This window comes from Lepisosteus oculatus, chromosome 4, assembly GCF_040954835.1.
Source record: "Lepisosteus oculatus isolate fLepOcu1 chromosome 4, fLepOcu1.hap2, whole genome shotgun sequence".
In the NCBI taxonomy this organism is placed as follows: domain Eukaryota; kingdom Metazoa; phylum Chordata; class Actinopteri; order Semionotiformes; family Lepisosteidae; genus Lepisosteus; species Lepisosteus oculatus.
The window spans coordinates 23,122,061-23,140,541 of record NC_090699.1 but is presented as its reverse complement, the minus strand read 5'-3'; the positions used below and the strand labels follow the sequence as shown (position 1 = coordinate 23,140,541).

Here is an 18,481-nt window from a genome sequence, read left to right as displayed (position 1 = left end):
ACAGTAGTTTTCAGATTCAAAACCATATTGACACCCTCTTCTGGCCAAAGTGTCAGGTTACAGACAGAGGTATATTTAAATTGTATTAATTAAAATTACCTGCAGACTAAAATCATGCTTAGTTGGTGTATATAGACGTTAAGTGTGCTAATAGTTGAAAACAATGCAATCTGACATTGTTTTTAATTGAGGTGTTGAAAGTGCGGGCATTTATATGCAAGATTGTGACAGTGGTATTGGGAAGGGCATATTGTATCAAATGTTAAATACAATTATTTCCGCATGGCTTTTATAAATGTATACTTATTCATTAAACACTTAATACAATAACACTTAGTATCAGAAAAAAATCATTCAATATAATCATGGTGTCATTTTATGCTTCTGAACGCTGCAGTAGTATTATCGCTGTGTTTTCTATTATCTAAAGAGCAACAGTCGGCGAGGTCTTCAGCCTATGAGTGCAGTAACCTTGGTGCCGCACCCTAACCGAGTCTGCGGTGAAGTTAGTACAGCGGGCGGTTTGTAGCCTTAATGGCACTGCCACTGTCGCCATCTCAATAGGCTCTGATCAGACCGCCTTAGTCAAGTTGCACAGCAAGTGGACTTTACCTGTGTGACTCGGCTGCGCAGCGAGCAAAACTTTCCTGTGTGGGACTCCGAGACAGCGCGCCGCAGGGGGGGTCGTGCGGGGCTTTGGAACAGTCGAAAGCTCCGTCTCATCAACGAGTTAAAACAACTTTTTAAAGGTTTATGGGTTTTGCTGTGCAGGAAGCAATATTGCTGCACCGCCACCACCCCCTTAAAAAAACGAGATTTCAAATTTGTCCGGTCTGGATAAAGCTTCAGCAACATGGCCTCCACGCCTATTGGAGGTGGTGAAAGCGATACTGCACAGGTGAGGATACATTTTGTTCAGAAGTGTAAAGCAACCGAGCCTTCGCGATTTAGTCTTGTTTTGCGGCACATGGATTGATATCAATTCTCGCCCGCAGTTTCCCACTTGTAAACACATGTCATTAAATAAGTAAGTGTACAGGTTGGTCGAAGTGTCCACACTTTATTGAAGTGCGAAGTCTTTAAGAAGAACGCCTTGTGATTATTAAACAGCATGGTATTTAATTGCATTGACTGCACGGCTCAATTAGCTGCAGGTAATACATTTCGTTCTTCGGGGACACGCTTACAAATTCAGTATACCTGACAGTTACAGTACTTCTGGGTGTTGCCGTTGATTGGGGTTCGGGTAAAGCAGCAGGATTAGATTGGTGTCGACGCTGGTAACGTGAACGTGGAATGTTTTTAGACCACCTGTGTTTGGACTGAACTCTGAAGCTGAATATAGTTTTATTGCAAGTAAATGATTAATCCTTTAGGTGGAAAGTGCAAAGGCTTTCATTTTAATGAGATTGAATTGCGCCAAATGTCATCTTTGGCAGTCATCTTTTTTTTTTGCATAAACAAAAACAAAGTAGGAAAGTACAGTCCTGGGTGTCTTGAAACAATAGCTTTTAAAGCTTTGGAATCGTACTAAACACGGAAACTGACATGTTGTTGCATTCTTGACTTTTAACCAGAAAAAAAGGTTTATTAAACTGAAGTATGGGCTCTTGTTTTAATTCAGCATGGTGCTGGCCTGAACTGTTGTCATGATGAAATACCATTTTTCAGTAATCATTAGTTTTCCATTATGACAATAATGAGATTGTTTTTATTGTGAGGTAGTGCCTCAAGTTTTTTCTGTGATGGTAATGGACATGTTAATGCTTACTATTGAAGGTAATTAAAAATTCTTGTGTGCATTTTCCCTCATAGTTGATGGCAGTTGCCCAATAATTTCAGAACTTTTTTATCCACATCATGGTAGTGGTAGTGTATCCAATTAAGACGGACATTTTCCCTTATAAAGTGCTGAATCCACTTGCAAAATGCCGGGAAGCAGTGCAAGTATAGTGCACCCATAAAAATGCATTAGTTTTTTCAAGGAATATCAAGGCTCAGACTGTACATACATAAGACAAGAAAAAATCCCTGATCCAGGCTGTTCTAGGTATATTGTTAGAAGGCATTAAGATGTCATTGAGACTTAGCAACTTCATTCAAAGACAAACTCGTTTAAAATGTTAATTGATGCTTTAAGATCTTCTAAACTCTTTTGTACTTGTCTTTTTATGTTACAGTCCACATTGTCATGACAGGAGCTCTTACGTATTTATTGATGGATTACTACAGCCATTTTAATTTCTAACTCCTGCACAGGGGAAAGCCACTGTGGCTAACAAGGCAGTAAAACTATTCAATAGGCAGGAAGGATCATGATGGGCTTGCTTCATTTTCATAATAAGTTGATAATTCCTGTCTTCACATTTTGTTTTACAGTAGTAAAATCATTCCTTGGACTTCAGACCTAATTGATTAGTCTACAAATTAAGTTATGTGAATTTTAGTTTGACTTCTCCTGCTTAGACCTCTTTGAAATCTGTCTTCTGTTACATATAGCCATAATTGTGGAATTGAAACTGCTGTATTCAGAGGATGTTATATCGGTTATCTGTTATTACACATACCTATAACAAAACTGTCAGGATGCATTTTCATTCCAGCTATTGTCAACTTTTGTGTCGGTATAAGAGTAATGGCTTTACAAGAGTCCTCTACCATTCTGCTCTTTCTGTAGAAGGTGTAATTAGAATTTTACTTAGGCATAAAGTTCAACAGCTTTGGGTTGGGATAATGCTGACAAAATATAGGCTGACAGACTATACAAAATGTACATTTACATTTTGTAATTTTCCTACAGGTTTCCAGAATTTGTCATTTTGGTGTCATTCATAAAAAGGAAAGGGAATTTGCACCTTTGCTATATTATTTGTAGGCCATATAGTAAATGTATTTGCATAAAACCTTTCATCTTACAACCTGTATAAACCATCCCATCTGTGTAAATAGTGGGTAGTTTAATACTAACTCTGATCGGTAAATATTGACACATGTAAAGCAGTTTTCAGTGTACATTCAATTGCTATACACAGTATAAATTGTTCTTACTGTGACTCTTACTGTTATTGTAATGATTAAAAACCAGGATATGTTGGACTTACAAAAAACAAATAATATGAAAAGAAAATTGCAGATAGACCAAGTAGTGGTCACAAAAACACTTAATTTCAAGATCTCATTTCTTTCAGATGATGGATGCTGTGAATTTACTGGAGCTGTTTGCTAGGAGTACTTATTCATGTAGGCTTAGACACACACCCTCTGTCTCCCAAAATAAAGAAGGCAGTGGCATTCAGATAGCATTAGTCTCCTTTTTACTGTTCCTTTATCAGATGCCTTGTTGGAACCTACAATAACATTTTTTTTTTGTCTTTTAGATGTACATTGAAAGACTGATTTAAGGGGTGGGAGTAAGATGTGAGTTTGCTTTTATGTCAGCTAAAATCCAAAACTAAGCTCCCTGGAGATTTGGCTCATTCGGTTTGTTTATATATTTAATTTACTTTCCAGGTTTTTCTCCAAGGGCAGTTGACTTTAAGGATAAGGATGTCCTCAGGTCATATTTTCTATATGGTGGCCTGAGGTTACTTAATATAAATGTCAATAGTGAATTATCTAAAATTATGTGAAATAGTGGTTATGAAACAAACCCACAGTGTTAAACTTACACTTGTTTCTTTAAAGCAAAATGCCTGAAAGGTTTTAAAAGGTGCTGGATTATGCAAACTTATTTTTCAATGGTATGTGTAAGTCAAGGTTGAAAAAATAATTCATGAAATAGCCTGTATTATTAACTATTAGGTACTTAAAAGGAGAAATAATCCGTAAACTACATTAAACGTGGAACAAGTAATAGTTTAATTCCATGCTGAAAAGAGAAGAAAGAAAACACAATGTTTCAGCCATGGAGCTTTAATAAACCTATTACTTGTTCCTTTGCAGCCTACGCATGTTGACGCAGCTCCCCACCTGAACTACATTGAACTTGGACCACAGAAGTGATGTACATTAAAGTGATTTTCCTTCTTGCATTTAAAAGCCTTTCAAAGTAAAAGGAAAAGAGTGTCAGCACCTTCTATAATGAATCTCGGGCGTTAGAGCTGAGTTTGGGCCAGCTTTAACTTCACCAATAAGACACCCTAGAGAGACGTTTTGTCACTTTTCTTATTTTTTAGAATTTTAATTGTTTTACAAATGTCATCATATCAATGGCGGGAACTGTGTGACAGTAGTAATAAATAGACAGGGAGTAAACACACAACATATACTAGGTCATTTTTTTTTTGTCATGGTATGTAAAAATATGGATATTGCTGAAATGGCGATGGTACCTTCTTCATTCCCCTAAAACGGCATGTTATGTTGCTCATGACATTTTCACATGATAATTTCCACTGTGAAGCGTCCCCAACTTTTAACAATCTTTTCAAAATTTACAAGAAAAATCTAAGGAATTGAAATTTACAGGTTACTTCACAGCTCTTGAGTTCTGAGTTCGACCCCAGTTTCTGGCAGATTCTGTAGGGAAAAGGCATGTTATGCTGCATTGTTTCCTGATGTTGCCGTTTTCTTCCACAGTACAAACACATGCTGTTCAGGTTACTTGTGTCCGAACTGTGCTGTGCGGACTGAATTACGATGAGTTCGGTTCTCCGCACAACCGTCTAAGGATATACTGTAGCTTTTACTGGTCGGTATCTAAATGTAAAGTGTACCAGGCAGGTTTCTTTGACAATTAATGACAGTTTGTGGACAACCTGGGTTTCTTAATTTGCTGGGGTTTTTTCCTCGATTAACGGCTACTTTAAACGACGCTTGAACATAGTTGAACATAGTACTTTGACGTGAAAAAAAAGTTTTTTTGCACGGATTCCCCGGCAGGCTGGTGGAGGTTTATATTATATGAGGGGCCGCTAGATGGCATTGTGTTTACAACCAGTACAGATGGTTGTCTCGTCGCCAGCATTGTATCACAAAAAAGAAGATATTTAAAATATGTTTTTTGTTTTCCATCTAGGGAGATATTATTTAAATTTTTATAGTTTTTGTAATATTTAATACATTACAAATAACATACTGCAATAAAAAGCCACATTTAAAATAACAATATAGTAAATCACCAAAAAACAGTCTGCAATGCCTTTTGCAAGGCCACCCTGACGTCATCTCTTCACGCACCTGCCAATACACAGATCTACTGTATGACTTCTCCATCTTTACAAGATCTGTGGTGGCTGCACAGTGCTAACTTGTCACCGCTCAGAAAGCTGATGGCAGACTGGAAATAATGTATTTTCTGAGCACGCAGGCAGAGGCTAAAAGGAGCAGCTTTTATACTTTTTGAAAAAACGATTTTAGCTGGATATATAAATGTACTTTCCCCCCAAATTACTGTAGCCATAGTGCGGATAACAGAACTGCCAGTTATTTACCCGTTTTTTTAAATTTCATGTTTTGCGTCTTGTAACTACGATCGCTGCGACCGCACACGGGGAGACTGCGATTCCGCCCACTTCTGAGCCACTATTTTCTATTACCTCGGATCCTTATAAAGAATCTCAAAGATTGACAATGCATAACGTAATGTTGAGAGAAGTACAAATAGCTCCCCCCCCCCCAGCAGTCCTTCATTATAACTACATCACAAAAAATCACAGAATAGTCTAGAAAGCCATTTTGTCTGCCCTTGGTGCACGGCATGAGTATATTGTATTCAATAAACTACATAACATTAATAGCATAAAAATATAATTTAATTAACATAATATGTTTATGAATGGTTAATTAATATGTTGTTTGGTTGTACAGTTTTGTCAGCATTGGTACTGTATTATTGACAAGAAAGGAATGGTGAAGAAATTGAGGAGATTGGATTATTTGTGCTATAGGCCGCCGAAGGGAAGACGTTTCGGAGATACAACAAATGTAGGTTGCTCAATATGTAAAAAAAACTCAGAAATCGTCAGACCAGTTCTAATCCCAACCTACTTTTGGCAGTACGTAGCCACTTTTGCACAGCTGGTTGAAGAATCCCAGTCACTGTCAGCTAGTGACATGATCCAGGCTTGACTCTACAGTCATAGAGTTTAATCTAGCTTCAGGAAAGTGCTTTTCGAGTGGAGCTGCTCAGGAGCCCCAAGGTATAGTTGACACAAAAGGGATCTGTGCATTTTGGGAAATACTTTTCTGTATCCTGCTAAATAGGTCCTGATCTGCGGTTTCCTAAATTATGTAGATTTAGTCTTTTCAAAATTGAATGGAACTGAGTTATATACATTATGTCCCTCATTTGTATAGGAATATACCTAGTACCCAAGGGACGTTTGCCTGTCATTTTTAGTATTGACTGACATCCCTTAATAAAGCAATATGCGATCTCAACAGTTCTGGTGCCAGGATTTTTAGAACTCTTATCAGGAACTATTTGTATGGCCTTATTGCCACAGAAATCAGGAAACAAAGCGGCTTCTCTATAGCATTTTGGCTTCTGCTGCGTAGTATCTGTAGATCAATGATATTGCTGCAATTTTATAAAGCCTCCATAGAAAGATATCTTCAGAAGAGACCAGCACAGCTTATGAACTAATGATAAATGCACCACTTTCACTGAGGCTTGTGCACATGGTTTTGGCTGGCTAAGCCTGTGCATTATTGAGAGCCACATCTGCATTAGCAGAAAATAAATGAATTCACCCCTTAATTGTGACAGAGCATGGCACAGAATAAAAGCAAACATTTAGAATTCTTCCACTTTTGAGCGGCTCCAAGCTAGACATTGTGACCTAGTAACAATGCTCTTGCACTGGCACTTGCATGACGCTATTTACCATGGGGGTTTATGCCACACTGGCTGTGAAACAGCTCTTAGATCATAACAGTAGCGTTGTTCCTTTTATATTGTATCCAGCTGCTAATGATGTAATAATGCAGTGAATGAACAGCAGCTGTATTTGGATCCAGCTAACAGCACTTGCAGCAAACACAATGCAGTTTATACTTATCAACAAAATCCCTTTGCAAATAAGAGTACTGAAGTAACTGTTATTCTAAAGTCAAGGAGATTAATTAGATCGAAAGACAAGCACCGAAATACCCCAAAACCAACAGAACAGAAGTCTCGGGTACAGGTGGTACTGTTTGCCCAAACGTGTAACAGAAGATTTAAAAAACATTTGGACTTTTTCTAGCCCCAATAATGGAATTACAAGGATTTGTTTTCTCTTTAGAGAGACAAACCTGATTAATTACATCAGCCATTGTGCAGATGAATCATTCACTTATTTTATCGCCAGCTTAGGCTCATTAGTAGTTTCTGTAATGGCTCTATGAGTTGAGCTGCAGTTTTATCAGCAGTCATGTGGTGCATTGTTTTCATCTGTTGGTGTAGGGAAAAGTTGTGAACATCAGCATGGAGATTTGTTGTTGAAGCGCTAGTGAACAAAGGAACAAAAGTGTTTTTTTGTTTTACAGAATAACCTCGACCACGCTTAATGTTTTCCATCAAGCTACCATAATAGTCACTGCTAATTAATGTTTTGATTAATAAAACCCAATTGTTATTATGTACTTAGGAAAAACATGCTGTACAGTATTAAGATGATTAGAACAAATGAGTTACATTTTATGGAAAACTTCAAATATATCAAGCCAGTAATTTAATATATACAGTACTGTAGATACATCTGCATTATTCTTCAATGGATTCTAATTTTTCATACTTCTCCAAATTTTCTCTTTTTTTTATTGCTTTAATGTTCTGTTTCTGGTTGTCATTTAAATGCTAATTGGAAAGCTATATTTTATGCATTGTTGAGGTTTTATAGCCTGATATATATGGGACTTGTTTGGGCTTTCCTTTGGACAACCATTTGGGCTTAATAACATCTCTATCCTACACCTATTACATGTAAGGTTTTGAAAATAATTATTAGAACTAAACTAGACTCCCTATAAAGAAATCACATCCTGAGGTATATTCAATGCATTTTGAAAATGTATGTTTCCTAGCCCACTTGTTAGAGTTCTTTCAACAAGCACATAGTGCACATGATATGGTGTATTTTAATAGTCAAGTTTCTCTTAAAAGATTAATTTTCAAACTGTAGGGAGTAGATATTTGGGGGAAATGCAAGAGTTCGGATTGAAAACTGGTTAATAAATAGAAGACCTAGTACAGATATAGGGGTGGGTGTTGTAATTAGTGGAATATTACAGAGGTCTGACTACCATTCCTTCCAATTAAAATCTAGATTATATCTAGATTCTGCTGTATTTAGTAAACAATGTACTATAGAAGCAGCAAATTAAATGTATTAAACTTAAAACATTAGATAAAGTTCAGGAGTGGGAAAACAACTGGCAAGAGATAAGTGCAGGGAATTGCATGCAGGTAGCAAAACCACAAATTCTAAATACAAATAGGTGTTTACTTTGACACATTCTTTACATCTTCTAATGCAGGGAAGCAATTAAAAAGGCAAGCAATATACTAGGAAATATAATTAAAAACCTAGAATGTAAATCAAGGGTTGTTATGTTAGCATTGTAAATTGTACTATTGAGGCTTCATTTAGAATATTTAGTACAATTTTGGTAACCACTCTTATAAAAAAGATATTGCTGCTCTGGAATCGGCTTAGAGAAGAGAATCTAGATGTCTGTAGACTGTAGGAAATGAAACTTTTTTCTTGAACAGAGAAAGTCATGAGAGAACCTGATACAAATATTCATAATCCTCAACGTACTGACAAAATGAACCTAGCTGACTTCTTGATCAGTGAAACACGAACCCGAGAACACAAGTGGAAACTGTATGGACGTCCGTTTAGAACTGAGAAAAGGGGGCACTTCCTTGCACAAAGGGTTGTGGGAGTATTGAGCAGGTGACCCAGCCTTGCTTTAGAAGCTGATTCTCTGGCTTGTTTCAAGGAATGGCTGTTGATGATATCCTTGGATCAGTTAATTGCTAACTACCACACTAGATAGATGGGCTGAATGGCCACTTATTTTCAGCCTGCAATAGCAGTCAATTGTATTACACAAGGCTGCTTCCAGCTAGCTTTTTCTTACATTTTCACAGAAAGCAACTATACTGCGAAAAGTTAAAAAATGTTACTTGGCTGATGTTAATTGCATTTAAGATCTATGCACCCTGCTGTCTTAAATGTAATCATTCCAGCCCTTAGCCCTTAAAACTAAAGGAAGGAGCAAGTTCAAACCTTCAAAAATAGATTCGGAAGATATGTGATTATTGTGTATGCTAGTATTAATAAAAATGAAGATGTCAGAGATGTAATTAGAAGTACAAGAAAAAAACTAATTAAAGTGCAATTATTTCAGCAGTACATTAAACGTCACATTAATTATGCATGGGACCTTCTTATCTAATAAAGCTCCATGAAAAAGCATTCTTTGGTGGAACATTTATTCTCAAAGCCATCAGTTCAAAAGGATTAAAAAATGCCTTGATAGAAAAGACAGCCTTTCGTGGTACTTAAACATGTTGAGGAAATTATTTTTTTTTGCAGTGGTTTCTTTTTATCTGGGTACTTGCAGCATAGTTAAGTCATTCCATTTTCCTTTTTGTCTTCAGCAAAGTGAAAATAAAAGTCCCTAATTGTGATATGGGTTTAGTTTTGATTTTACGCTGCATTGTCTTTCAGTACAATGACGGCTTATCTGAGGCAAAGGTTACCTGTACCTGCATCTCGTTGGTTCTTGAAGCTTGTTGAAGTTGTCGGTTGTGTAAAAGAAATGGTGCAAACTGTTCTGATAATGTATGCGGAATAGATTTAGTACTTTCTGTAAGAAGAAACCACCAGTAAGCAAACAGGTATTTGAAATAAAGTCTATAGAACCCCAACAATATAAATATGTCTGCATTATTTTCTGCATTATTTAGATGGAAAAAATAGGAAATATGACACCTTCCTGAATTTTGTTTTCACGTGACATACTTTCCTCTGCCGAATGCTGGTAAAAAACTTAGAGTATCGGCTCCAACATCATGGCTGGGTAACTTATTCCATATTCCCACGACAGTTTGTATAATTCTGTGACCATTTAAAAATGTGCACTTTCAGCCTTGTACTTCTATTGGTGAAGTCTAAAAAGTTGGAATATTCTAAAGTTGGATTTTCTTGATGGTTAGAATGTTTTTGTACCATACACAAGCAGAGAGAAAGTGCCTGTGTAAAAGGAACCTTCATCATAAGAACATAAGGCTGCAACAAAAGAAGCATCTAGCCTGCTTGGTACTGTAATTAGTAGTTAATTAATCTAAGGATCTCATCCAGCTCTTTCTTTACCGAAACCACAGTATCAGCTTCAATAACATGGCTGGACAGCTTGTTCCATACTCCCACCACCCTTTGTGCGAAGAGGTGCCTCCTATTCTTGATTAAACTGCATTAACAAGCATTTTGCACTTGTTTGTGTTTTGCTGTAGAGAATAAGTCTAAAATGTATTTCTAAATTATCTGCAGTTTTGTTATCTCTAAGACTGAAACCCTCATATAAGACATAATTGATGGCACATTTTCTGTCTAGTGCCCAAATCTGCATATATACCAACTAAAATGTGATCAACAAAACATTATTTTAGTGGCTATACTGGTTTAATAAGGGTGAAACTGTTAATAACTTTCCCACCCATGAAGAAAACATGCACTTGAAAGCAAGTTGTTTTCGATCAAGGTTTTACTGACCTTCTTTATGATCGGAGTGGGGATAGTTTTATTTTAGTTTTTGAACTCTGCTTCCAGGCAAATCACCCATGAGGTAAATGTAAACCATATTTAAAGCATGTTCGCTTGTCCCAGAGCTATTGTGGGAGTTCAGTTTTACATCCAGGTAGCACTGTGGTTTGTGTATTCTAGTTATTTAATCATGGGATATGTTGTTTAATATGGTTCAACAAAAGCTGTGCTAAACAGCATGGTTGATGCAGTTATCAAGCAGCTGAATCAGTTTTTGTTTTTCAGATTCTTCACACAGTTAGTACTACCTGAAAGGGCAAATACAAGTTCTAAGTTCTATATCAAGTAATCATTTTTAAAAAAACGAATATGACAAATGACTCGGTGGCAGCCTTCAGTTTGGTTGTTTAGTGGACATGTATATAGTTCCAAGTTATTTAATTATCGAAGAGAAAATATTTGTAATGCACTCGAAAACGGCTAATGGCCGAGTTCTTAAAAAAACGTCAAATGAAATGAAAAAAGAAAAATGCACAGCTGAGCTGTTTAAAACTGTAGTTGAGTCAGGTTTGTCCTCTTATCTGTTGACACAAAGCAGCATTCACAAGCCTTGCTGCTGTAAAACATATCTCCAAGCAGAAGGAAAAAATATTAGTGTGTTCCAATACATCATTCTGTTTCTAAAGTTACATCCATCCCATCAGAGCTCCATGGCTTCGTGTCTGTCATGTGCAGTCAGTGGAGTGGTACTAGTGCCTATTCAGCACTGGCAGCTTGTGCCTGTTGATAATTACCTTTTGTTGTGCTGTGACTTTCAGCTGGTGTTAGCAGCAGACAGACTGTTGGGTTTTTTTTAAAATTTAACTTCTGTACGTGGTGGCACAAGTTTTCGTTGTCACAAATTCACGACCCATTTCATGACGGTATGTGAGTTTTGTATTGGTAGGATGAGCTGCAACTTAAGTGCGTGTTCTGCCTGCATTTGATTTTTGTTGGAAGGACCCAAAAGCATGTTTAAGGTAAGATTTTCTTAGGAAATATTGAATAGAGCGTATATATATATTTTTTTTTGCTTTCCAATGCGGAGTGCCCCGTTATACGTTTTCATTCTGAGTGCTCCAAACTTTTATTCTATTTTATTGGTGCATTTATTCCTGCACTCAGTTCTGAAACAACCATCAATTAATGCAGTTAGTTTGTGAACAGAGTAGATCACATTCTTTAAATTTTGTTCCGGTGCTGTGCAGACGCCTGTGAAAAAGAAGATACATTTGAGTTTTAGAATTTGCAACCCTTTTACATTGCTGGAAATGTTTGACCAGGCTCTGTTGAATGGCATCTGTAGATGAAGGATTTATCATTCTTTCTAATATTTGTTAATGTGGTCATTCCTTTGCTAGCAGCTGGTCTTGAATCTTTTTTCTATAACTAGGTTTTGTCACCTTTCTCTCTTAGGACATGTTTTTTACATTAATATGTTCTCTGAATTTGAATTAGTTTTCATTTTTAGAAGATGTTCCAGAGTGAATTAGCCATTGCATTTTGGTACCCGTCAATAAACAATACCAGATTTAAGATATTAAAGCTGGGTAATGTTTTTGGAAATACTGTAGCTGGTTTATGCACTTACAGCAGTGGAGAAATGATTTTCTTAATGTTATAAATCGCTTAGTTAGTATTACCTTCAAAATGACTCTAAGCACTTAGGTCATAGCATACATTACCAGCGCAGAGAATGTTTTCCAGGTGAGTTTGTGCACTGTAATTATGTGGAATTAAGATTTTCTTAACACATTATTCTTGGGAATGTGTGGAATGTATTGTGGTATATAAACTGTATGTGATGTAACAATAAAAAGTTAAAAGGGATGTTTTACCAAGTCAAAGGGTTGCAATTGCAAAAATTGTTTTTTTTTCACTTAAAAACACAAAACATGAACTAGTTTGTTTTGTATAAACACCACAAGAAAGGGTTCTTAAAACACCAGGTTGAAGAGATACAATATGACCTGCAGGTAGTGATGTAAAGTTTTAAGTGTAAGTGTAACCCTTAAGTGACAAACTTAAACTTAATATAATATAATATAAAATAATAATCACGAGAAAACATCTGAAAATAGAAATAACTCTGGATATTTAAAATGTATTCATTTTTAGTTCTAAATGTATTTGAACGAATCAACTTGCAAAGCTGGTTATTACATTGAATCAAAAAACCTGTTTCCTGTTTTCTGTTAATAATTGCATAGGCAGATAAGATCAAAAAGAGCTCTTAAAATGGTGATTTCTTGTGTTGTTGCTGTGTAACTACTGGCCTGGTAATTTACACAGGAAACATTCTTCTAGATTTAAACTACTGATGTTCAATTACAATGTTTAATTTGAAGAAATGTTAAAAATAAGCTTTTGCGTATTGTTGTACCTGATTTTTTTGTACATTCATTTATAATCAAGTTTGTGCATGAGACTGCATGCTGAATAACCTTGGTAAAAAGATATGCAGTAACATAATTAGAAACATCTTGTTGGTTAAAGTATTTAATGCTTCATAAAAAAACATCTTTGATGTATGTTTCTGGTTAGTGTAAACAATACTTGACCTTGGTCTTAGAAAAGTCTTCATTCTTCTGTGAGTTCTCTTACCGTCAACCAGTTCAATGTTACGATGACTCAGTAACCTACTCTAACCAGCCCTCTGAAGCCTGTAGGTATTATGTTTTTTTTTTCTCATCTTAATTGGACTCTAAAGAGTATTGAAGAATGTTCACATAAGAAAACTCTAAAGACATTAGGTTTTAACAAGCCACTGGGTCTTTCATGTGTGTTATTAAATGTGGGAACTAGCACAATGTTTTGATTAGTTTAAATCAGCAAGCTAATATTAAATTATTGTATTTAATCTCAAGGCAGTAGACTTAACAGAAAGGTGACTTCTCCGTGGAAATGTGTGGTGTCTGTTTTCAAAATGTCCTCTTTTCACCCAAAAAGGTACATAAATACATAATGTACCTCCATTTGATGTTGCATAAATTGTAAAAGAAATTATTTTGTACAGTATTTGTTGCTACAGTAAAACATCCACTGATTTTTAAGTTTTAATTAGATGTTATCTTATGTCAGTAAAATGTAGCTGTGTCCTTTTTATGGTTAAAGTCTCTTCCAAACTAAAGGCTTATGTGTTGCAAATATCAAGGGTCAGATATACTGTGGCATGATACAAACTGTGGGAAGAAATGCCAAAGCTGAGCAAATGTCAAGTATAAGCATGGAGAAAGTACAGAAGTCCCATGGCTGTTTTCTTAGGGAATACATTAACTCACGTTCCGCAACATGTATTTTACTTTAAATTCTTTCCAGAAAAAAGGGAAAAGTTCTTGCCAATTGGTACTGGCAAAATATAAGCCCCATTCCAAAGTTAACAAATCCCAATGGATAAATTTAGACTTGAAAAGTTTGAATGTGGTTGTGAATACCAGGGGGAGGGGCACGGACAAAATGTTTTGTGAACTCCCCGTGCTATGACCCTTGTGATAATTAAAATGTTTTTAAATCTAGAAATGGGTTTTATGTAGTGCAACGTTTAAAAAACAAAACAAAAGATGTATGTTCTCCGTCATAAAGCTGATATTTACATCTCAATGGCACTAGTGCAAATAAACCGTAAGGGATAAAGAATAGTCGTTCTTCTGAAAGCATTTTTTCCACGCAATTCGCGCACCCCATTTACGCTCGCTACACAACCTTTTTAGGAGTCGAAAAATGTCTTTTACTATCTTTTGTACTACGAACTGTTCCTAACAGAAAGGCAGATTATAAATCTGGCAGTAAAGTGAGGGAAATGCCTTGGTTGCGGTTTTGTTTGTATCTGCAGTTTCTCAGAAAGGTCTCCCTGGCATGTGAAGATCTGTCTTTTGTAAAGCTGTTGGTATTTGCTTGTATGTGGGAACCCCTTTGCCATAAGTCTTTTTGTGTCAGGACAAGTTTAGAAAGAAGTTCAGTTCCTTCTTACTACGGCTAGGACTACACATTTCTCTTTGTAAGGGAGATAAATTATGGAATCGACTTTGTAGTATGTGACTTTTACAGCAGAGAGGCCCTGTTGTGACTTGAAAGAGCAATCGCAGGCTTTCAGTAAAAGCTTTGAAAATCGTCACCGCGTAACGGAAACGTTTTGTTCCATGCGCAGAGTGCTGTGAATATTTTTACTGAATGGTAACTTTGAAGTGAGAAAAGCATCTATGGTGCTTCATTAAAATGTGCATCAGGAGAATCCTCTAGCTGACGAAAAGTATCTTATTAAAAGAGTAGCTGGCAGAAAATAAGGAAGAAAAAATCTAGGATTAATAGATCACGCTTGACATTTATTTTTAGAAAAGAACATTTAGTCAAGTCAGGAATCGGGGCACTGTTCTGTGTTTGAGTTCCTAATGGGTTTGGACTGTCTGGTTTGGAGAAGGCGTTCCTTTTGCGAAGGAAAGATGCATCAGTTGGGTAGTTTTATGACTCCATTAAAGAAAGTGTTTTTGTGGAAGTCCCTTAGCAATTGTAGCAGGGCGGAAAAGAATAGAAGACCTTTTAGAAAAGTAATAGCAACAATTTATCTGAGGCTGATAGTTGAATGGGAACATTAAATCTGTCGGTCCCCGAGATACCTGCATAATTGCAGGGCAATATGACACGGTTACATATATTTTAGGGACATCCATGAGAAAACTACCTGCAATATTTTGCCTATACTGTAGTTACAACTGGAAAAATCAATGCAGTATTGTTATTGTCTTTCTCAAGCATGACTTACTGTAGCATTTTGCTGAATTTTCTTTAGTTTTCCAAATTCTTTTTTTTCTACAGGAAACATTGCCATTTCACTTTATTGTGATTTTTGGTTGAGAACTATAGCAACGTCTTCCTAAATTTCTTATTTTCACATGGACCACTTCCTATCAGTCCTATTATTCCAATCTTTTAACTCATGTAGTTGTGCTTTTCCCCAGCATGAATCACAATTCCACACGGTGCTTTTATAGAATGAAGAAATGGGTCCTTTCTGGTGCAATATGCTTATTGATTTTCTGTAAATGCACAAAAGGTGTCTCGTTTGAGCTGCTGTCATTCACCACATATTTGCGTCTCTAGTGTTTATTTTTCCCTTAGCAGTCCTGACACTGTGGCACTCGGGTGGTATGTAGCATCACTCGTGCCACCTGCTGGTACAAGTTACTGTTTAATTACACAGCGAAGCATACACTGTACATAGAAACTGAATGTTTGGTGGTGCTATGGTATGGGGGATGGATTTTAATATTCACAGTTGCTCACATACACCATTTGCTATGTCTTGTTTCTAAAATGTTCTGGTACCGTGTAAAAGCATGCAAGAACAGCCTTTGTACAGGCAAGTATCTTTGTTTGCATGTCATTCACAAAATCCTATGAGGATACCAAACTTTTTTATTTGAAGGTCAAATTAATTATTTTCTGGTTTACATAGCCTGGAAGATGTACTGCAAAGGCCATTAAGCCTGATCTGCCTGTTTTCAATAAAACACTGCCTGTTTGATAGGAGAACATGTTAAAGAACTTTAACTAAAGGAACCTGAACTTCAGTAATCTGTTTCTGTATTGTGCTGCTCTATCCCAATAGCAAAGGAACAAAAACAGCCATGTTTCATGTGAACCCTTTAATTTACAAGACATGTTTCTTCTCCTTCCCCTCCCCCATCCGCTACACAAGTGTCCTATCTTTTAATGGGATGACTTTGTACCATATCCCTAGGCAAGGTCACCAGAAGCCATTTTGTCAGTGCAGTCATGCAAATCGTTTATTTTCAGGTGAATTATTAAGTGCTGGGTTACTGTGCAACAGTTTTGATTTTTTTTAAAGAAACTCGGCTTAGATGTCCTACATATACAGTAGATGCATTAAAAAGGCTCAACAAATGTGACCATCTAGTAATGGCCTGTAGAAGCTATACCGTGTGATGGAGCTCCTGTGTATAAAATTGTTCATGACCTGTCTTTGCAGTGAATCGGGTGTCATCACTGTAATGTACCCAAAAATGCCAAAGTCAAGCAGCAAATGCAAGCAGCAGGTACATGGTGATACTGAGGCTGTTTTTTCCAACACAAACTTAACAAAAATGACTATTATTGTTTAAAAGAAGGCTTTTAAAATATCCCTATGATTTGGAGTTTTCAGATCAGATTTCAAGGGCTTATTCAAGTGAAAGGAAACAGGTGCTAATGTACTCCTATGCAATATCATGCATTGTGGTGCATTCGGTAAATCTTTTATTTTGCGTTTTCCTTTTTGTTGTCAATGATGGTGTCTTTTTATTAGGTGACTCTACCTTTAATTACAGCCAGCAGCCATATCACCCTGCAACTCACAACTGGCAACCCACTGAAGCTCAGCAGGTGTGAGCCTGGTCAGTACCTGGATGGGAGACCTCCTGGGGAAAAACTAAGGTTGCTGCTGGAAGAGGTGTTAGTGGGGCCAGCAGGGGGCGCTCACCCTGTGGTCCATGTGGGTCCTTAAGCCCCAGTATAGTGACGGGGACATTATACTGTAAACAGGCACTGTCTTTCGGATGAGACATAAAACAGAGGTCATTAAAAATGAATGACCTCTGTTATTAATGACCCTGGGTCATTAAAAATCCCAGGGTGTTTCTTGAAAAGAGTAGGGGTGTAACCCCAGTGTCCGGGCCAAATTTCCCATTGCCCCTTACCAATCATGGCCTCCTAATAATCCCTCTCTATGAATTAGCTACATTACTCTGCTCTCCTGAGTGTTCTGGCGCACTATGGCTGCCGTTGCATCATCCAGGTTGATGCTGCACATTGGTGGTGGTTTACATTACCTGTAAATAATAATAATAATAATAATAAACTTTATTTTATATAGCGCCTTTAAAGGTGGCTTCTCAAAGCGCTTTACAGGATGACAATAACAATAAATAAGAAGACTACAACAATAAATAAGAAAATTTCACAAGACAGGACACAATTATAATTACAACAATACAACAATAACAATAGAGGAGACCGTGGAAGATGGTATTAAGAAGAGCAGAGGGGTGAAGAATGGAACCAGTTAAGTAAAGGCTTTACTGAAGAAGAAAGTTTTGAGTCTGGATTTGAAGGAGTTTAGAGAAGGTGACTCTCTAATATCCTTGGGTAAAGAGTTCCAGAGCTTGGGGGCATAGCAGGAGAAGGCCCTGTCGCCCATACAATGTAGACGGGCTTGGGGGACAGTAAGGAGGGCAGAATTTGAAGAGCGGAGGTTGCGAGGTGGGGAGTAGGGCGATAAAAGTTCAGACAGGTATTGAGGTGCCAAGCCATGTAAAGCCTTGTAGGTGAGCATGAGGATTTTAAAGTCTACGCGGAATTTGACCGGAAGCCAGTGCAAGGACTCCAGGATAGGAGTAATGTGAACACTTGTACTAGACCTGGTCAGGATTCTGGCTGCTGAATTTTGGACATACTGCAGCTTGTTCAGAGTAGATTTAGATACACCAGGGAGCAGAGCATTGCAGTAGTCAATTCGAGAGAATACAAATATGTTGATCAGCTTTTCAGCCACAGTTAATGATAGCATAGGGCGTAGTAAAGCGCTTTGAGTGTCCAGAAAAGCACTATATAAGTGTAAGCAATTGTTGTTGTTGTTGTTGTTGTTGTTGTTGTTATTGTTATTAATAATAATTAGAACCCAAGAATATCTGTGTGAAAGTCTTATAAAAAATAAAATTGTTTCATTTCTCAGGACTTTCGAAGCTGGGTGC

General features: G+C 37.0%; 1 protein-coding gene across 4 annotated transcripts in view; it reads left to right on the top strand.

Annotated features, from left to right (window-relative positions):
* The first annotated feature begins 506 nt into the window (after window positions 1–506).
* Window positions 507–18,481, top strand: part of ank3b (ankyrin 3b) — a 202,948-nt gene continuing 184,973 nt past the window's right edge. For 2 of the 4 annotated variants that reach the window (XM_015346603.2, XM_015346595.2), the window contains exon 1: window positions 507–898. In XM_015346603.2, coding sequence (XP_015202089.2) covers window positions 854–898 — 45 coding nt within the window. In that variant the 5' untranslated portion in view covers window positions 507–853. Of the gene's footprint in view, window positions 899–11,499; window positions 11,717–18,481 lie in introns of those variants that run through there. The other 2 variants (XM_015346609.2, XM_015346602.2) reach the window with 1 other exon arrangement.